The sequence below is a fragment of the Sturnus vulgaris genome, chromosome 19 (assembly GCF_052056855.1).
Source record: "Sturnus vulgaris isolate bStuVul1 chromosome 19, bStuVul1.hap1, whole genome shotgun sequence".
Lineage (NCBI taxonomy): Eukaryota > Metazoa > Chordata > Aves > Passeriformes > Sturnidae > Sturnus > Sturnus vulgaris.
The window spans coordinates 1,476,036-1,497,802 of record NC_142261.1 but is presented as its reverse complement, the minus strand read 5'-3'; the positions used below and the strand labels follow the sequence as shown (position 1 = coordinate 1,497,802).

Here is a 21,767-nt window from a genome sequence, read left to right as displayed (position 1 = left end):
CCTCCCCTGGTGTGGCAGCTGAGTGGGAATGGGCAGCACACAGAGCATCCCATGCTGAGCCAGAGCAGGGCAGCACCCACGTGTGAGAAATGTTCCACCCTTTAAAATGTTTAAAGATTTAATAAAAAGATAAAAGAGATAATAACAGGGTATGTGGCTTTAGCTAGAAGCACACTGGTTAACCATAACAATTATTTTTAGATGTTTTTCTGTTGTATTGGTCAAATACATATTTATGATGATTATTTATATTCAAAAATTCTTTTGAATTAGTTTATATATTCCCGGGAATTCTTGAGCTTCGACCCCTGATTTGTGCAGAAATTGTGAATTAATTATTTATATTTTTGCATTCTCATTATATGGAACTGGAACTCAGAGTGAAAAGTGGTTTGGTGTTCTTCATAGGATCAGGAACAGGAGGAGAATTAACACAGTTGGATTGGGGAGTATCTGGGATTCTGAGGGGAATGGGGAAAACCCAGCCTTAAAGAATAGAACTTAATGCTGGATTATTGAATCAGACAACTCATTAAATGAGGATGAAAGAACAAAGTGAAGTTATAAATGGATTTCTTTTTCCATTTGCCTGAAGTGTGGAAGAGTTGCACTGGGGTGTGGTTTTTCTTTTCTTCCCATTAATTACACACTCTAGGGAGAGCATCCTTCAGCTTCAGATGGAGCAGTGGCTTCAATGGTTAACAAAATGTCAGGATTTAGCATTTTGGTTTGTGCTGTCAATTATTGGGGTCTGATTTATACCCGTGGCACTGTACCAAGACATTTACTCCCACATCTGAGACTCCTCGAATTGCTGGAGTTGTTTCTTAGAGTCGAGCCAGGCTACTGGAGAATGGTCCAGGTGTATCTTTAAAAATATCAAAATAAGCAGCAATTAAACTTTAAAGTGTTCAACAAGGAGTTGAGGGGCAGATTTGGAACTCTCTGATGCTTGGCTGGGGAATTGAGCAGCTTTCCACTGAATTCACAGTGAAAATGAATCACTTTCTGTTAATATTAAGTTGTTGAGTCTTACTCCTTTGATGGATTTCTCCTGAGGAAAAGCACTGGAAGTGCTCCACGATTCTAGAACAAATAGAACTGAATTTGTGCTCAGTTAAAGCAGTCAGCTCCCAGCCCTGGCTCTGGCAGTGCCATCTCCTGGAGCCCAGGCCCTGGAAAACAGCAGCCTCAGTCACCTTGGTGTTGCAGACAGCTGATCAGCACTTTGATTTCACATTTGATGCAGCTCAGTTCACAATGGAATGGCAAAAACTTGATTTCATTTAAAGATATGGTGTTGAATGGTATGAAAACATGGTATATCATGTGGTAATATGATTCAAATGCAAACTTATGTACAAAACCAGAGTCTGGCAGCAAAGGAGGAGGCAAAAAGTGCAGGTGCATGCAGGGCCATAGGTTTGGGGATGGAGTGTGCTGGGCTGCAGGATGAAATCTCCCTCAAACACGAGCCTGGCCCTAAACCCCTGGTGAGCCAGAGGGGAATAATGAGCAGAGAGACCTGAAATGCTGCAAGTGTCAGCAAGAGGCAGTGGAATGAACATTTCCCTTGCTGGGTCTGGCTGTTGATTTGCATGGATTATTGATGCAGTGCCTGCAGCGTCCTCAGCCCTGCATGCAGCTGTGCAGGAGCTGCACGGGGCTGGCTGCAATGCTGGCATCGAGGAGCTCATCCCTTACTGAGCTCCTTGTGCCAACACCCAGCACGGCTCAGCAGCCCCCAGGGAGTGGGGATGGGATGGGGGGACTCCTTTGTGTGAGAGGCGTTGTCACAAGAGAGAAGTTCCTAGCAGGAAATGCTAGCTCTTGTTTTTATCATTTATTTACTTGCTCTTTTCCAATTGCTGCCTCTGAGATTACTGGTAGGATTTCATTTGCAATCCCTCTCCGGTGGCTCTCAGGTTTCCTTCTGAAAACATAAGAGGAAATCCTTAAGACACACAGTTCTTCCTCAGCTCTCTTACAATCAGCATTATGCACTGCAGAGCCAAATTAATGTATGCCCTTCCTTATTGTTTCCCTTCTTAATTCATTTCTTTCCATAAAGGCTCAGCAAGCACCAATTTTCCAAGTGAGTTTTTAATCGCCCCAGCTCAGCGTGATTACTGTCTCACAATCTAGTTGCCATTTGATGCAATCAGTTATTCAGAATACAATAATCTTTTTTTTTTTTTTTTTTTTTCCCCCAAAAACTGAATGCTACGTGGCCAGCTGATAACACTTGGCTGCAGAGAACCACGAAATCCTTGCAGTTCTGTGTGAGAGAATACAACCTGTGATTGTGAGGTCTTCCCCAGCCAAGTGCATGGAGGTGATGTGAAGCACTTTTGTAAGATGGGGCACAAAGAAATTTATTATTCCAATGCAAAGAGCACAGGCTGGGGAGGCGGGGAGGGGAGGAAGGGGAAGATGGGAACACGGCGTGCTGGAGTATTTCTTACTGCTGGGATGTTTGCTTTGAAAGGGCCTTTCAAGAGTACATGTTGCCAGGGGAGATTTTTCTCTCCACATCTTTTATTGCCACCCCACAAATAAAAGATTTCAAAACACCCATACTGGAAATCTGCAGACTTAAATAGTTCCTGCCACACAAAAGCTGGAGACTTTTAGATTTCCCCAATCTGCAGTGAGTTTAGCATGAGAGATTATGAGAGTGAAATGAGAAAATCCTTCCTTGGAGTAAATGCTTCACTGCTGTGTTTTTAAGCACATTTTGTGCACTATAAATGCCGAGCAAATGTTTTCAAAATTGCTAAGTGAAGATCAGGATCTGAGTAAAAAAAAGCAGAGACAAAGTGATGCTGAAGGAAAGAAGGGGTGGAAGGGAAACAGCAGCTGCAGATCCTTTATCCTTAGAGAGGGATTTGTGTCTCCTTCCAGCCCATCCTGCAGCACCCCCAGAGTCACCCTGCTCCTGCAGAGCACCGGGCATGGATTTGGGTCTCTCCATGGAAAATAACACAGGCAGAAAGCCACAGGGGTGCAGCTGGATCCTGATTCCATGAGCGTGGGGAGTGGGGAGGATCCAGCCAGCACCACTGCAGGCAGAGCTGAGACCCTGAGAGCTTCTCCTTGTGCTGTCCTCGAACTCAAACCCCCAGAGCTCTAAAACTCGAACTCAAACCCCTGGGATGCTCCCAGTTCTGGCTGTGGATGCCATGCACTGGGACTGTGATGTCCCAGCCTGTTGGTTGTTGGTGCTGGTGGTGAGTTTGAAGTCTCACACACAGCATTTGCTGGGACCTTCTGTTCCTCACAAACTTGACAGTGGCGCTTGTTTCGTCGCCTTATGTTATTATTGATATTTTCATCTTGTGTAACCAGTTCTGCTGAGGGAAAATAAATTATTGCCAGCTCTGATCCCCTTGATTCTTGTAAGAAGGTGCCTCCAGCTTTGGCCCGTTTGAGGAGTGCACAGATGGTTTTGTACAGGAGTGTGGCTCCTTGGAGAAGGCTGCTGACCTTGTGTGAGTCAGGGATCCTGAAGAGATCCTGAAGGGAGCTGCTGCTCCCTGTCTGTCACATAATTCTGTTCCTGTCTGTCACTGGGAGTTCAGGAAGAGCTGCAGCAAGCTCAGGGAAAAGCCTGCTGTACCTGAAAATGAAGGTGATTCTAAATAAAGCAGGCTGGGATGAGACTGACAGGCAAGAAGAGAAATAAGGAAAAGAAACAGAAGGTATCCTGAAAAGCAGGAATTTCACTGGAACAGCTCATCCCTTCCTAGAATGTGGGTGCAGCCTTTCCTAAGCCCTGGGCTGTAGCTGCAGGCACTGTGCATGTGGAGCAGGAGATCCCCACGGATATAATCTGTCACTACTGGGGGGGCTGTTTGACCTCTTAAGAAACGGATCCTTTGCACCAAATCCTTCTCAATGCCCTTGGAAGCTCCTTTCAGGTACTGCCAGGTGGGTGAGATGCACCCTCAAAGTGCCAGTGAGGGTTCCAGCCAGTGACTCCCGAGCAGCACAGGAGCACAGAAGTGAGCTTTGGTTATTCTGGTTTGAATAAAATATTTTTTGCATAATCCCCTGGAACCTGAGCATGCAGCTAGAGGTGAAGTGCAGCACGGATGGGCAGTGGAAGGCAGAATCCATCTGCATGAGAATGGCCCCAAATGCCCTGAACTGAACACCAGCTCACTGAGGACTGGTGACCTTCACCAGCTGCAGGGGCTGCAGTGTTGGGCAACAGTGAAGGCAGCAAAGTGGTGAAAAAGAAACATCTCAGTGCCAGGAAGAAGGGTCCTCTCTCAAGTGAAATGATCCCTGACCTGCATAAAACATGAGAAATAACTTTTACTGGAGTTATTTCTGAGAGCTGATGGCTCTGGTCACCACACACTGACTCCAGAGCTGCCTCTGCAGGGGGGGTCGTGCCATGAAGGTGAGACTGGCAGGCACAGAGAATTTCCTTAAAACTCCTGAGCCCTCCTCGAAATCCTGGCAAGAACAGGAAATTATCTCAGAATAAGGCAAATGGACATTCAAAAAATGTATGGGATTTGGCAGCAAGTGTGGTTAAAATCCCAAACAAAACTTCACCAACCCCTCCTTTGCCACAGAAGTGGGAGATCAAGGCAAGAAACAATTTGAAGATTTCAGGATGAAATAGGAAGTGAAGCTGCAGAGGAGGAGATGACAGCTGTCCTAGCACAGCCTCCAAAGTGCACCTGCAGCACAAACATTGGCAAAAAAAAAAAAAAATCCATGTGATGTCAGCTGAGAAGCCACTGTTAAGAGAAACTTAAAAGAAGACAGGGAGCATGAATTTCTTATAGGAAATAAAGGCAAAATCTCTGCAGGTCCCAGTGCTGATTGCACAGAGTATAAAAGCAGAGTGCAGCACGTGCAGTGCAGATGTTGCACAGGACTTGTGTGGGCACAGAGATGTGACAGGCACAGAGATGTGACAGGCACAGCACTGGCTTGCAGGGCCCCTCTTTGCTTTCTGTGGCTGGGGGAGAGCAGCAGCACAAAGAAAAATTGTGCATGAATTAAGGAATTAAATCTGTTCTTCACATTAATTTGTTCTTTTGTGGCTCTAGCAAGTAGGAGATGAAAGGGAGAGAGGGACCTGGGGTTTCCTGGGAAGGTAATTTCTGTGGCTGTGCATGGAATATTCACATCTGGATTGCACCTCTGTGGTTGAGCTCTGATCCTGTCCCTCTGAGCAAACCCTCTTGGGCCTGGAAACGTGACTAAAATTCAGATAAAATCTCTGCTATTTAAGCAGCAAGGAACTCACCTGGGGCTGCTGGACCTGAGCCTGCAGCACATGGGAAATTCAATCCATTTTTACCCAAATCCAGCTCATCCAGGTACATTCACTGCTGCCCTCTGCTCTGTGCTCTGCTCACCTGGCTGCTTTGTTCTCATTTTGCTTTCCCTGCCTCTTCTTCCTGGCATTTTTCAAATAGGCTTTTCCTATCTGTTTTTCTAGGGATTTTTAACAAAGAACTGGTTTTGATGACATCATTTCCTTTCCAGACACAATCTGGAAGCATTTTCTGTTTGTGTGGCACCTGTAAGTTTTCTGGTTAGGAAAGAGAACTCATCATTTCTAGTAAAAAAGTCAGATTTATAGGTTTTCTGTGATTCTGGGGATATATTTTTATGTCACACATAGCTTTTACATAAACTTCTCTTGTGATGAAGTGAAGGTAGAAACATTTTCCCACTCTTCCCATGTTTTTCTCTTCTTTCACTGTAGAATTTTTTTCTGTCTTTACACAACCCTAAGGGAAGATGCTGGAAAACAAAAGAAAAGCGAAAAATCCTAAAGTACAACAGAAAACTTAAGGCAGCACTCTGCAGTTTGTCACTTTCCTTTCATGCATGAGTTGTTTTTGCCCAGATTCGAGGGGGAAACTGAAGAATTTACAGATCTGTCTTGGCATTTGGACGGGGTTCATACAAGTCCATGGCAGAAAGACTGCCAGATAGGGAGGCCAGCTCTTTGTAAATGGATTTTAACAGGGTCTTGTTGGATGAGAGAGGAGCCCAGTCCATCGTGTCATACAGGCTTTGGATCAAAAATGATCCAGTGGAGGAACCAGGTAACTCTGCACTGATTTTTCTGATAATTCAATCTCTGCCTTTAAGTGAAAGTCAATAGTGAAATATTGATTTCAATAAGTCATGGTTTCTGAAGAGCTCTGTGAAAAAAAGGTGAATTTTGTGTCATCCAGAACGTGGCTTTCTCACATGTCCTCACCGTGATTAGGTTTTTAAAAAGTTCTCCTCAAAAGAGGAAAATTCCGAGGTTTGTTTTCTGCAGACCCTCACAGCCATGAGGTCTGCAGCCCCCAGCAGAATCATTTTGCTGTGATTTGGGGAGTTTTGGACCTGCCACCTGCCCAGAGGTCACAGGTGTCCCTTTGAGCCCCCCCATGTCCTCAGGGCTCCTTTTCTGCTTGAGGGCTTTGGATAAGCTGTGTTCCCTTCTTGGCAAAAAGCATCGTGCCAGTTAATTCCTCTGTGAAACTCTGGGATGACTCTCAGAGAAGCTGCAGGGAACAGAAACACCCCAGAGTGACTCAGGGCAGGGGCGTGGGGCTGGATCCATGGATTTGGACAGCAGCGTGCAGGGAAAGATGTCACCCTTGGCAAGGGGTGACATCCCCAGCGCTGAGCACGACAAGGTCAGCACGACAGCTGCAGCCTGTCACTGCAAGAGGAAATGGAGGTGGGAGGGGTTGGAGATGTCAGGGTGCCCTCAGTCCTGCAGCCTGCAGGATGGACACCCAGCATCAGTGCACAGCACAGTGCCAGAACATCCCCATCCTCAGGGCACTAGCCAAACATTTGTATGACAGTTGCACCAGGCATTTGTAATTACGTCCGTGTAATTGCATTTATAATTATAAATATATGTAATTATAAATAATTGTTTGTAATTATTAAGATATTCTGCTCCTCAGAGGTTGGGATGTGCTTCTTTCACCCTTGCTTGGAGTTTGGATTTAGTGGCACAATGAAAGTGAAAGAACAGAGGGAGCAGAGCAGGGGTCACCCTGAGCTTTCTCCCTGAACAGGGCAGCTCCTGCAGGATTTGTTCTGTTCCCTTCTCTGCTCCTTCCTGCGGCAGAGGGACAATTCTCTCCTCTCCTGCTCCAGGTGCAGAGCACAAAGGCAGCTGCTGGTGTGAGCACATCTGATTTTCCATGGTTTTGATACACAGGGATTTTTTCTTTCCAGTCTCTCATCCAAAGGAGCTCCCTGTGTTTCCCTGGGTGAACATTCCCTGGGAGCACAGCTTGGGGCAGGCACTGAGCCCTGGCACAGTCCAGAGGGAAATCCCAGAGCCCTTTTCTGACCAGGGAGCCTCTCCTAATGCTGATCCCCTGTGCCATCCTGGATTAGATGAACAAGGCAGTCCAGTCCCAGAAGACCAGAGAAGAAAAGTAATTTTTTAGGTAAAGACTCTTGATATTCTCTATAAAAAAATCCTGTCGAAGCACTTGGCTGAATGAATGCAGTTCAAAGGCTGCTTTTCTTAGCTGTGTTGGCTGTCTGAAAGTCCCTTTTTTCATTTTTTTACTAATTAATGAATATTTGTTGCTCAGAGACTAAAAACTAACTGGGAAGACTTACGACTGCCGATGCAGCACTGTCTAGGCATAGGACCAGAGTTTTCTTTACAAAACAAAACTGTGCTGTTGTGTATTTAAGAGCTTTCTGGGGATTTTTTTCTGTTTCTCTGTTGATCCTTTGGGATAAGGATGGTGTATCCTTGTGTTACTGGGAGGAGATTAAAGGCCAGATTAGCGTGGCAAATATTCATGACTTAAGACATTCCTCTTAATACAGTTAAGCTCCCAAGCTTTACAGCTCATCTGTCTGCTCCTGGGGGCTTTACAGCGCTGCTGCTGCCTCGAGTTGTTGCCGTGGCATCCCTAGGGAAGGGATGCTGTGTCCCATGGTGGGAGCAGCACGTGGGGCTCCTTTTCCCTGAGGATTCCTCCAGGAGCAGCACAGGGATTGCTGGGCACTGCTGTAGCCACCTCCTCTTTGCTCCTTGTGCCTGGAGAGGCTGCCTGGAACACAGGCTGGGCAGAGTTAAGGGAATAAAGTGAAATTTATTAAAAGGTCTTCAAAGGATTCACCTTGGGCAGTGCAAGAGCCCAAGATGGAAATGGACCCAAACTTATAAAAGTGTGAAAACTCCTGACTTGGATCCATTTTCCAATCCCAGCTCCAGGCTCTGCAGTCCCATCCTCCCAGATTCTCTCCTCAATTCCCTGTTTGCACTTTTTGGGGCTGGAGCTGCAGCTGTCCTTGGTTGTGGGGCTGGCAAAGGATTGTTCTGTGTGCCTGAGCTGGGAGGAGAGCTTGGAACACTTCGTGTGGAGTTCAGAGTTCTATCCTAGTGCAGTGCAGAATGTGGAAAATAGAAAAGTTCAAACTGAAGGTGCCAGTGCAGCTGGGGGAGGCTGAGCAGCCCCTGTGGTGCACAGGGCTCTGCACACCCAGTGTCCTTCCTGCACTCCTGTGTCACACCTTTGGGATATCTGCATTGCCCAGGAATGCTGAGATCCAGCAGGCACAGAAGGGTGGTTGGATTCAGCAGTTACAGCTGAACTGCTGGGTTTTCTCGAACACAGTCTTTAGAAACCTCTGCTTCCCCCTGTTAAAATTTCGTTGGAAAACTCGAAGGATATGCAATACATGAAATGAAATGAATATGCATGTAATTGTTTCTTTTTCTTTAATTTCATGGAGCCTTAGATCTTAAATTTCAGTCACAGGGATTAGAGCCATGAATCATGAACACTAAGTTTACTTAGTGCTCCGAAAATTACTTTTAAAGCCCATTATTTTACAAAGAACGTTACATCTGATGCTGCCTGAGCATTTTCCCCTCCTGCTTTTCTCACCCATCTGCAAATGATTCTGTCAGTTTATAAACCCATTTGTGTGAGCAACTCAGTTGGGGGAAAACAGAGAGGGGGGAAAATCCCACCTTAGCTTTTAGCTCAAACATATGTGCTATTTTCACCTAATTAACAGCTTTTACAGAGCAGGTTCAGTGTTTGCAATTAGATGGGTGCAAGAAGGAGCTGGTACCATCTGCTGGGGCTTCACCACATAAACAGCTCTTAAGCCCTTCTGGGATAGCAGCTGATGAATATGAAGAACGTGGATGTTTACATAAACTCACAAGTGCTGGTAATGCCTTATCTGCACGAGTGGAAGGATCAAATATTTAAGCAAATGCACCTCAGGCAGAATTTGTGCTGGTGAGAGATCCTTTATGTCAGTGCTGGGAATGGAGGGGTGTGTGTGTGTGTGGAGATAAGCAGGCATGGCTGGGGAGGATGCTGGCCCAGGAGAGGCTCTGCATCATGGACACAAGGCCAGCAGGAGCCAGGCTGGCTGGCACACGAGACTGCTCTGAAGAAACAGAAACTCGTGCAGCAAGGATGGGGCTGACACGATTTTGATTACAAGGAAGAAAGGAGATCCTGCTCTAAGCTCTGCTCCATGTGTTCTCATTATCAACAAAAGTAGTGATTGAATGGGGAAAAAAAAGTATTCCTGAAGCTTTCCCTAAACACAGACTGTGCTGAGATTGAAATGAGCTTGAACTTATTTCATGTGCACCTGCTCTGCTGCATCCTGGCACTGGAGCTGCTGCTCCATCAAGGGATAATTGCAGTTTGTCCAAACAACTTGAAGTGTGACACACCAGAGAAGCTGAGCCTCCAAAACCACACTGCCTGCAAGACTTTGTTCCAGGCTTGTGTCACACTTGGCTGTCACTGTGGTACAATAGACAGTGAAGTCCTCACAGCCTTGAAAACTCCTGGTGTGGGGCCAGTAAAGCAGGAGAGAATCTCTCATTTACTTCAACAAGGGCTGGATCAAATTGCAAAGGCAGGCTGTACCCTCCCAGCTGAGTGTGGTTCCCCAGCCCACTGCAGAAATGCCTGTGCTCACACCAACACAACACGGCCACCTCTAGCATTTAATTCTTGCTCTCAAGCAGCATTTCCTTGTCCTGCAGGAGAGGTGACATTGCTGGGGGACCAACCACTGCCTGTACCAGGTACTGTGAGCAAAGGCATCTTTGTCTTCTCTTTCTTTTCTCTGTCTCTTCTCCACCTTAACGTGGCCATGGATTCCACCTATTGCAGCTCATCTCTCTTTTCCAGTCTGCACATGGTGATGAGAAATCAGTGAGCAGAAACTTTTAATTCCAACAGAATTCCTCAACTTGATTTTTTTATGGACAAAGTGCAATTAAAAGCTCGGCTGATGGGTAAAGGATCTCATTACATGAAGCAGAGAACATTTCGGCAGCCCCCATGTGCTGCTTTAGCTGCCACCCACTTGCATTCAGTGCTCCCTCTCCATAATCAATGAGGAGGAATCCCTGGAGCATCTGCCCTTGCTCTGTGCTCTGTGGGTGCTCAGAGGTTGTTGCTGAGCTGGAATTCAGCAGCAGGCTGAGTGTGAGTGCACACTCACCTTCCCCTCCTGACCTGTGCCCTTGCCAAACTTCTCCTCTCCAGCAGCAACGCCCCTGCACGGGGCTGGGAAGGGAACAGGAGCAGCTGCTCTGCACCTGGGACTGCAATCCTGCCACATCTCAAGGCTTGTTTAATAATTTTGCACAGATCAACAGTTTTTGAGTAGCGCACTGCTCCATTCCCGTTCAGCAGGTTTTTAAACCCTCATCGTGCATTCATGGATCAGTGCACCTTTTCTAAGCCTCAGCAATTGTCTGCATTGTTAAACCCAAATGTTAATGTCTGCCGTGCTGTCCTTCCCTCTAGTTCAGTGCATTTCAATGGGGGTTAAATGCTAAAATCACTCTAAAACTTCCAACACCCATTCACATCATCACGGGCTACACCTGGGTTCATCTCCCTCCTCCCTCCAGCTCCTGTTCTCTCTCTCAGCAGTGTTAAACAGCGATCCTCAGACAAAGGAGCCGAGGTTTCCTCACAAGCCAGGAGGTGTCAGTGGCTCCGAGGTGCCCATTGCTGCTCGCTGGGTCTCTTGGCACTTCTGTGTCACTGCTGCTGCTCCTCCACAAACGCTGCTCACACCAGCCAGGGCTTCTGGTCTCTGGAGCACACAGCACTTCAGTAAACTCTCAGGTTTTGCAGATCTCTGCTTTCCTGGATGAAGGATTTTCCTTTCAGTCTTGCTTCTAACTCCTCATCATTACACTCAGGGCTGAGTTTAAATCCCAGCCTGCACTTTGTACCCCTGCCAGATGAACTCTTCAGGATGGAGCTTTTATTTTTTTTTTTTTTTTTGTGGCAATCACAGTTCTGGTGTTCTGGCTCTATGTGGGATGTTCTTGCAGCCATGGGGATTATTTTGGGGGGCTTTAAGCTGGCTCTGTGTGTTAAGCTCCCTCCAACTCCTCACTGGCAGGGCAAGCATTTTCCAGGCTGTGCTTGTGTCTCTCTGACAGACACTCCAAGTCCAGATATGAGTTTTGGATCTCCTGATTTTCTCCTTTAGAACAATAAATCTGGGAAGATAGACCATTACAAAATGATCATTTCAAAATGGCCTGGACTTCCCAATGGATTTGATAGTGTAGTTTTGGAAATGCCCAGTAACCAGTGAAACTCTGGCCTCTGTGGATCATCCTCCACTTGATTCCTTTGGGTTGACTTCGGCAGCTTTAAGATCAAGCCTTTGGGTAATTAAGAAAAGAGCAGATGTAGCTGAGAATAACCAAATAATAATATAATAATCAAATAATAATAATAATACAATAAGCAAACACAGCCCTGTTGTGCTGCAGATGATGTGACCAGCCTGTTTTTATAGGATACCACAGTGCTCAGGGGGCTGAACAAACTTCCCTGCCTCAATCCCAGTTTCCCCAAACAGCAACATTAGGGACAGCTCTCGTTTCAGTGCAAAGTCTGATTTAATTCTTGCTGGATGTTGCAACTCCTTAGGATGAAGAGCACTGGAACTGCTTCAGGCTCACCTTGACATATCTCATTTTTTACCTTTTCTCCAGTGAAAGCTGGTGGTAGGGAGGGGGAAATCATTCTAACCCAGTTTGTAAGTGCAGCTGATGGACTGCTGTGTGTCAGGCAGTTTGTATCCTGTTCCTGTGTAACATTATTCTTCAAATGATAAGATGAAAAACAAACATTTGGAATACATGGGATGGGGAATACTCGACTTAAACTCTTACTAGCATTTCTAAGCAGGAAAGAAACCTTAGAATATATCTCAGGGGATTCCTAAAGCCAACACTTCTATCTGAAACTACAGCAGCTATTTCAGAGAACAGTACTTGGAGAACTGATTTGCCAATAAAAACAAATTAACGGGGAAGGAATGTTTCAAAAATGACATTTCTAAGTCTATTCTGCACATGTGGAAGATTAAAAGGGAATAAAACCTCGTGTTTTATTAGTTTAAATTCCAGCATCATGTCATTTGCCACCCTTTACTCTGTATATTCTTAATCTACCATTTGCCTCAAATTGCCTGCAGACAATATCTGCAGACCCCAGTGCACAAGATGAGCTGGGGCAGGGGGAGGCAGAACTGTTGGGAGAATTATCTGCATGGAAAAATCCGTGCTTGGGGAAGACAAAGAGATTCTTGTGAAGTCTGGCAGGCCATGTCCAGGGCTTGGATCCACGAGGGTTTGTGAGGTGCCAGGGCAGGGGCAATGGGTGCCCCTCACTTGGCTGGGTGCTGGTGGGCTCTGGGAGCCCCACACACTCTGTGCCACCTGGGCAGGTGGGACAGGAACCTCAGGGATCAGCACAAGGAGCCCCAGCAGGTGACAAGAGCACAGGGTGGCACAGTGCAGTGGCACTGCCACACACCTGGAATGGGACAGGGTGCTTGTCACCCTTGGGCTGAGCTGGAATTCTAAGATGACACTGTGTTTGTCATCTTTGGGCTGAACATTCAAACGTGGCCAATTCGTTTTCATTTTGAAAGGGTAACAAAATCTAATGAAAACTTTTGGTTTTATCACTCGACACACGGATATGTGCACTCAGATAATTGTCATGTCGTGATATAACACACAGCTGCAGCCCAAACAAGAAGCCTGACATTTATTTGACTGCTGTCAGGCGTAATTCTGAATTTAAATAAGCACAGCGTTTCTTATCTGAAAAGGGTTTGGGAATACCCTTTGTTTGTTTTGTCTGAAGACATGAGGCACATCTTTCTGCCCCTGGCTGCTGTAGGACAGACTGCAGCAAAGTCTTCAGGTGCAGAAGGGGCCAGGAGCCAGGGAAGGCTGGGGGGAAGCAGCTGTTTGATAGAGGGAGAAATAAAAGGATGGGAAGAATAATCCTTCTTTTTTGTCTTCAGCTATTACTAGGCCAGATTCTTCAAGCTGGGGAAGTGATTTCAGAGATTTCTGTGATTTCTAAAGCAAAAACAGCAACAATAAAAATAAAGTAGAAAATTCTCCAAACCAGAAAAAAAAAGTATGATCCAGCCATTCTGCAGCCATTTGAAAAGATGCAAGAGGCAGAAGGCAAACACACAATGAAAGGGTTTGAAGGAGCAAGCAAGCAGCTCAGCTTCCCTTCCTAATGTGAGAACAACGTCAGGAACAATTTTTTCCCCATGGAAAAGGTGGGAAAGGCAGCATTCAGGAAATAACCACAAAATCCCAATTGTGAGATTGTTATGAGAACAGAGCTGCTCACTCTCTGCACCATTCTCTATAATCTCGTGACAATTGCTCTCTTTACAGCCCCAGGCACAATAATGAGCCTTTGTACCCACCCCCCCAGTTCGGCTGCAAGGCTGTGCTGTGTGAAAATCTGTGGAATTTGTGCTCTGAGCACCCACGGGTGCAGGGCAGTCCCTGCTTGCCCAGAGCTCTGCTGGGTGGCCACAGCATGGGGGTGGCTGCAGCCAGACCCTCCCGGGCTCCTGTGCTGCCATCAGGAACGGCTCTGCCAGGCAGGCAAGGGAGGAGAAATGAAGGAGAAAAACCAGAATTACAGCACTGGAGTCTGCACGCCCACCCCATTGAACTCGGGTGTTTTTAAAGACAAGTAGATCTTGACTCCAAGCAAAAACCTCCTCTCGTAAATGCAGCGTTTCTGAAGCACTGGTGAAGGCTCTTTTAGCAGCAAGCACCTCTTTTCAAGGGTGAATTTGAACTTCAGATTTAAATCATCTGGGGACCTGACTGGATAACCAAATGGCTGAGCTTTTCAGCTGAAAAGATTCTGTGTTAGACCAAATTCTGATACACATGGTCTATGCCTCCGTTTTCTTGAAGTGGGTTGTAAAATTAGCACCATCCCTTTGGGGTTTGTGTCAAAAATTCACAGGTGAAAAGTGCCACAGGACAGCTCTGCACTGTGCTTGGTCTCACACAACCTCTTAGTCGCTGTTGCTTGGCACTGAATTCACTAGAATTCATTCCTTTGGGTAGGAGTTTCTTCTTTATCATTCATTATCCGTGTCCATACACGGGTGTATGTAAATATCAGTGAGAAGCGTTTGCCTGAAGGTGAAAAAAGATGAATTTGGAGATGAGCTGTGGGCTGGGAACATCCTGAGGTGCTGCAGGTAGGAGATGGATGTTCCTGTGGCCAGGTCTCTGTTGCAGCATCTTCCTCTCCCCTCCTACACAAGAGAGTGTGGAGAAAAATGATTGTGCCCAGCAGGGTTTCAGCGTGACCAAAAACCTCCTAAATAATGAACAGCCACGAGGACTGTGGCTGTCTGGTCTCTTGGGGGATGACCTGCAGGCTGAGGTGTGGGTTTGGGAGCAGAGCCTGCATGCAGAGATGAGCCACAAGCAGGCATCCCTTGTTCTCCTCTCAGTTCTCATTGCCTCTGCTTCACCTGCTCACCCAAAGGCTGCAGAAACCTTTGTGACCTGAGCATCAAATGCTTTCCCAATTACTCCTCCTGAAACTGCTATCTTCCTTTCTTCTGGATTAGCCTAAAATGAGGAGGCTGTCACAGACTGTACAGGGCAAATTGTGCTTTTTTTTTACAATTACTTGTGGTGGATTGCAGCCAACCCACCTGCTTCAAAGCCCAGAGAGGTTGATTGCAACTCTGCTTCTCTCGACCTGATATGGGAGCAGTGGTGGCTCTCTCCAACAGCATTTCTGGGGCTGCCAGGCAGCTGACAATGGATGCTGAGATTCTGCTTCAAACAGCCTTGCTCCATTCATTTTACATGAGAGGGTGGCACTCCGAGCTTTTGCTGATTCTTCTCGCTGTGTAGTGTTTGCAGGAGAGATTTGAGAGCCTTTCCCTTCTTTGTTCCCTCGGCAGCAGCTCCAAGGGATTCTGTGTGGCACTCGGGCAGCTCTGCCCTGTGCAAACCTGAGCACGTTCTGAAGGCAACAGGCAGGGCTTCCCCAAAGGACAGCCTTGGAGCCTTGGAGCAGTTCCTCTCCAGCAGCATCACCAGGCACCTCTGACAGCCAGAGCCTGCTGGATCTCAGGAATGTGGAGTTTTTGAGCTTTCTGTGCTTCCAGGCACAAACCCCACTGGAAAACACTGCTCTGGAGCTGGAACTTTGTAAATCTAAACAATGAGCTGGAAATCACAAATGTGCAGTGGGTTAGATGTGTGTGTTTTCACTGGGTGATGGGTTTTAAATTTTAGGGTTTTATACTACAGTGGTTGATATGGGACAAGATGGAGAATTTTGGGTGGTGTCTTTTTCTTTGTTCAACTTCTTCTTCTTCTTCACAGAACTCAGGCAGTGACCTTTGGTTGGTCAGTCAAATGTCACTCTAAGAGTCATGGGAATCTATTATTGGGTTAAAAGGATAAATAATGGAGGTGTTAAACTTTTATTGGTGTGTTTGGCTTTAAAAGGCCTTGAAGCAGCCTCACTGGGGCCATTTTTCCCACTTCTAGCAAGGAGCTGGAGGTGCTGTTGTACTTTCTGTAATTTTTTAATAAGATACAATAAACATCCAAACACGAGAATCACCTCAGTCGTGTTTCCATGAATCCTGGTCTGAGGGAAACCAGAGAGAACTGAAGTCAAAGCACTCATGAGTGGTGAAAAGCCCAGCACACTCCCCCACACAGTGTGGCTGGGAAAGTATGGAGGGGACTAAAAAGAGGAGGAAGTGCAGGGGGACAGGGCTGCAGTCACTGCCAGAGAGTGCAGAGAGTGCCCAGGGCTCCAGCAGTGTCCCAGCAGTGTCCCAGCAGTGTCCCAGCAGTGTCACAGCAGTGTCCCAGCAGTGTCACAGCAGTGTCACAGCAGTGCTGCCAGGGAATCACAGCTCCCACCATGCAATCACAGCTCCCACCATGCAATCAGTTCTTTGTCCTGGGTCTGCAGTGGGTCCCAAGTGAAGAACAAGGGCTGGGCATTTTCTGTCCATGCTCGAAGTTCCTTCAGATGAACCAAATCCACTTTCTAGCACCAACCTTAGTGAGGTTAGTGAAGGAAACACAGCAGTAATTAAATATGTGAGAGTGGAACTGAGGCTTCCTCATCTGAGCTTTGGTCTATGCTGCTTTATCACGGGATTCAGCTGGATTTTCTTTTGAATTATCTTAAGAAACTCAAATTCCAGATAGAGAACTGAAACAACAATGGCTCCCTTCAAGTTTTCTTATTCAGGCTGGGTTATTTTCTGGGAGATGCACTTGAGTGAATCCTGAGCTCTGACTGCTACACAAGATCACTGGGTGAACTGTAGCATAGTTCTATACCCTGCTGTGTACTTACCTTTTGGTCAGTATATAAATGACTGGATGTCTCTGTCTAGACATAAAATCTGTGAAATTTGTAAGCCTAGACTGATATTTTTATAGCTACAATTAATGTCCATCTTTCAGTTCCCTAATTTAGCACCTTTCTTGCCTGCTGACAAGAACATTTGATGCAGCAAGAAGAGAATCTGAAAAATTAGCTCTGTCTTGTCAGATATTAGTTATTCCCCTGATCCAGCCTTGATGTTTATCCCTCCCTCTTTGAGTTTTCTTAATTATTTCTGTCTTGTATTAATTCTCACATAACTCCCTAGATGTAAGCTTTATGGTTTAGAGTCTCAACTGCTCATTCAATTAATGGGCTTGCTTAATGTGCTTAAACTTTCAGAGACACTCGTGACACATTATGAGGGAGGGAAAAAAAAAGATTCCAAGTATGCTCCATCTCATTTGTGGTACTCCTGAGCCTGAAGCCCATTCTAAGCTCTTTATCAGATTATCTGGATTTATTATTTTTATATTCTTGTGCTCATTAAGCATTTATGTGGAGGAGTATTCTCTCCAGAAGAGTGACTTGGTTTCCTCTGCCCCCATCCCTCATCTCCTGGCTTAGCTTCTTTGTAAATGAGCAATTGTAGTTTCAGTCTGTTGAGGAGGATCTGAGAAGCTGACTTGAAAATGGCAAATATGGAAGGACAGATCTTTTACTTCATAGCTGGATATTGTGTTTTTTTTGAGCAAAACAAAGCATCTGCCAGAGATCTTCTCTAATTTTTCTTGGCCCAGTAACCCCTAATCCCTGCTAATATCTGAAAAGATTTGAGGTTGGTTTGCAGAGGGAACCCTGCATGAGTTATCTCAGTAATTCCAGAAAAATTTAAACACGGGGTCAGCCAGGATTCCTCTGGATCTGGGTGCCAGAGCCTTGCAGAGTGTGAGACAGAGCAGTCCTGACAGAACAAAAGGATTTCAGGACCACGAGCACATCATCAGCTGTGGCTTTCAGAGATTAAAACCAATCTGTGTGGGAAATGATCACCTCCCTCTCCTCAAAGCAGAATGCAAACCACGTACAGATAAAATCCCTGTACACGTGCAGGTGTATAACTCATGTTATACATGTATATAAACACGAATATTGCACATGAATAAATACATGAATGTTCTACACGGCTCTGTGTTTGTGTATATAATCTACAACTACACACACATATTTATAAATATATTAGAAGCCCCTTCCTGACAAAGGACTCCTGTCTTCCAGGATGCAGACTGAATTAGTTGCTACATCATGGTTTTATATAAATAAGATCTGTGCTCAGGACCTTGATTTTGTGCCAGAAGATCCCTGGAACCCCGAGGGCAGAGGAGTTGTAGTACACAGCCCACACACTCGTTTTAGCAGTGATTTCATGGAATGCCACGAAGCAACCGTGAATACATTCTGTTAAAACAATTAGTGAGAAGTTCTAAAAAATAATGCTTCTGCTGCACTTCTGCTCATGAGCCATAAGGGGATCTTTGTCTTTCAGCACTACAGTGCTCAAGGAAAAGAGAAAGGATTCTGCTTTATGGTTCTGAGTCAGTCTTTTTCTTACTAACATATGGCCCCATTTCTTCCTGGTTCTTTAAGCAAGTTGTAAACATAAACGTTGATGCACATGGAGCTTGATTCATGAAGAGTTTAATTTGCCTAATATAAAAGATTCACACAGGTTATATAACATCATTAAATTATTTTTGTAGTTCGAGTAGTATCCTTTGAGGAAAGCACAATTCTTTCCCTGGGGTCCATTTATCACTGTTTGCTTCTAATTAGAAAACTGGAAATGCAATATGCATGACTCACATTTGCACTGTTGTCTTAGGACTGATGTATCATCCTTGTTCTTCCTCAGGAGCTTTTATTCCTTTCCTCATTTTTTATATATATATTTTTTTTTAAGGTTTCTGACAGCTGTGACTCCATCTTCGTTAATGGCAAGGAAATGAAGAGCAAAGTGGATACTATTGTGAACTTCACTTATCAGCATTTTACCACCCAGCTGGAAGTGACAGTCTGGGTTCCCAGGCTCCCTCTGCAGATCGAGATCTCTGACACAGAGCTCAGCCAGATCAAAGGCTGGAGGATTCCTGTCACCTCCAACAAAAGGTACGTTCTCATTTTAGAACACGGCCATTTCTGCAGCATTCCTCCCAATCCAAACTCTCCTCTTTGCACCAGCCTCACCTTTCATTAAAACACCCAACAATTGCTGTGGTTTATTCTGACCTGTACCGTTTAAAAGTCATTAATCCACACAACCTCTATCACACAAAGCTGAGTGTGTGTGTGTGTGTGTGTGTGTGTGACATTCAGCAGTGCCAGGGCTCAATTCCTGCCTGCTGTGACAAACAGCAGAGCCAGGGAAGGCTCCAGGTGTCACTGCCTTGGAGCAGGTGACCAGTCCAGGTCTCTTCCAACCCAAATTTTCAGACCTGGCTGCTGCTTTACTTAGCAGCTCTGAATTAATTAAGAAACAACTCCTACTGAAGACCATGTTCCACCAGGAAAAAGTGGTCAGGAAAAAAGGGAGTGGAAAGAGAGTGGAGATTTTGAGCTTTGATGCCATCATTCCCTACTGAAAATGCCCATTCTCTAATGACCATCACTTGCACAATTTGCAATATTAAGAACTTCCAGGAATGCTGCTGTGCTGGTGGATTTCAGGCAAAGTTGAAAAATATTAGTGGGGAAAAGGTGTGACAGCAGCTCAGATTTATAACCCAGTGAAAAAGCCTTGCTGGCAGCAGCAAGTGCAGTGCTGAACACTGAGGCTCTTCCAGCCAAAGCTCTCCAGTGCCCAGGAAAACATCTCAGCTTCTGAAGAGCCCAGGCAGCAGTGCAGGAGAATTTCCCAACACTTTATAAGGGCACAAAACCACACAGGACACGATTTGCAGGGTAGCCAGACCAAGAACTGCAGAGAAGGGCAATGATTGACCTCTTGATTATGTGGATTTTTTTTTGGCTATGACAGAAGAGGTGCTGAGAATGTGGCACAAGAGAAATCAGAGTTTTTGCCTCAGTGGCCGAGGCAGTTGCTGTTTGAGCAGGAAGAGCTGTGCTAGGTGAGGAATGAAGGGATTTAAGCTGACTGCTTAAACCTGCCCTGAAACTTCCCTTCTCCTGCCTGTGCTGTCCCAGCCCTGAGGCACAGATCTGCTCAAAGCAGTGGGGATTCTGCTGAGCACACGGCTGCAGGATTAGGCTGGTGTTTATTGCAGCAGCAGAAATCCAGCCCCTGCTTAGCAAACCTGGGCATCCTCCAGTTAAAGCCATTACAGGCAGCTCTAGAAATTCCCCCTTGGTGTCTCCCTCTGATTTATTTGGCCAGCAGAAATAAAGGGAATGCTCTGAGAGCCCGCTCTGCTTGCAGGCTGGCAAACTTTGCAGAGTTTTGGTGCAAAGCATTTGCTGCTGCTGCAAAAAGGGACAGAAATTTGGACACTGTGCCATCCCCCTGGAAGGTCCATGCCCAGCTGAACAGCAAAGGTTTCAACAGGAAATAAATGATCTCTTGTTTTATTGACCATTCATGTGGATTTTTTTTACTTTGCAAGGCTATTCTGAATCAATAGTTCAGAGCCAGCATTAGTGGTGCTCACTCTGACATTTACTTTGCACATAAGGTTTTTACATTTCCTTTATTTTTAGATTTGGGTGGTCTTTACCAGAGATTTAGTGGCTTTTCATTTTGGTTCTTTTTTTATTATTATGACTTTTCTCTTTACTTTTTAATCTGCTTATACCTCCACCTCCTGTGTGTTTCCCAAAATCCTAAACATGGGGGAGTTTTTATGAGTTTTTAAGTGATAAGCTGAAGCACTCAAGACATTTGGACTGCAGTCAGGAGCTGTAGGCTTGAGAGTGAGCAGAGTGCTTTTATCTTTGCAAAAACCCCAAACCCAAACATTTCCCAGCAGGTGAAGCCATAGCATTGTGTTGTTTCAACTTCACCTTCATGCAAGAACCAATATTGGCAATCTGCATGAGGTTTTTGATATCTGTCCTTGAAGGAAACTCAAGAATTCTTTCCAAAGTCCCTGACAACAGGCTTAGGCACCATTAAACTTAGCCCAGAAATCAAAACTAAAACTCTGTCACTGCTCTGGTCACGGCAGGATTGCAGTGTGGGCTCTCCATAGCTCACCTCACAAACAAAATCATTTCCCACTTTGCTCCTGTCCTGCAGGGTTGGTGTCCTCACACCACTCCTCTCCTCAGCAGGAACTAAACATTGTTATAAAGTTATTTATCGATATAGAGCAGGTAAAATGTATTTTTAGAGGGATTGTGCAGAGACACTTGAGCAACCTCCAAACTTTCTGTGCTCTCCTCTGGCTGCCCCAGGGTCTCATCCCCACTGCCCCAGCTGCTTCACTGCTCTCAGGGGCTGAGCCAGATGGCAAAATAAATACAACTGGGTTTCCAATAATCTAATCCAATAATTTAATTCCAATAATTAAATGGTTTTCTTGGTGCTGTTAACAAAAGAAACCTTTGTGCCTCAGCATAGCTGTTCTTCATCTGGATATAGCTGCTCTCTGCCAGACCTGAGCAAGAGTTTTCATGCCCCAGATCACATCTGATCTTTCCAGGGATGGTTGTTGAGGCAATAAAATGTCTTGTTCCTCCCTATAAACCCTGCCATGCCTGTAATTGTAAAACACATGTGATTACAGACATGTTTGCCTATCTGACTTCTTGAATAATTTCCACAAAGCAATGAAGAAAACAGGATCTTTACAAAACTTTTACAAACACCCCATGCACACTTTGAACTGTGCTGGTTTTTAGCTGGTCTGAGCTGCTGCAAGAGACCAGAAAGGAAAAGACAGGCTGCTTTTATGCCAGAAACTGGAAAAAAAACCCAGCTCATCTCCCCTGTGTAAGAGCAGCAATATAATTTACCAGATCAGCCTGCAAATACATGGCAAACCTTTGATATTATCAAGAGGAGAACTTGATCTCTGGTGAGTGCTGCTGCAGATAGGAAGAGCCTCCCCTGGCAGGTGAAATTCAGCTCCACAATCC

At 45.5% G+C, this 21,767-nt stretch overlaps 1 protein-coding gene across 3 annotated transcripts in view; it reads left to right on the top strand.

Annotated features, from left to right (window-relative positions):
• The window catches only part of TMEM132B (transmembrane protein 132B), a 219,211-nt gene that overhangs the window by 183,132 nt on the left and 14,312 nt on the right, over positions 1–21,767 (top strand). For all 3 annotated transcript variants that reach the window (XR_015807610.1, XM_088175778.1, XM_014887571.2), the window contains one exon: positions 18,637–18,842. Coding sequence is in view for 2 of the 3 variants with exons in the window: in XM_088175778.1 (XP_088031904.1) it covers positions 18,637–18,842 (206 nt within the window). In the remaining variant the exon portion in view is untranslated. The remainder of the gene's footprint in view (positions 1–18,636; positions 18,843–21,767) is intronic.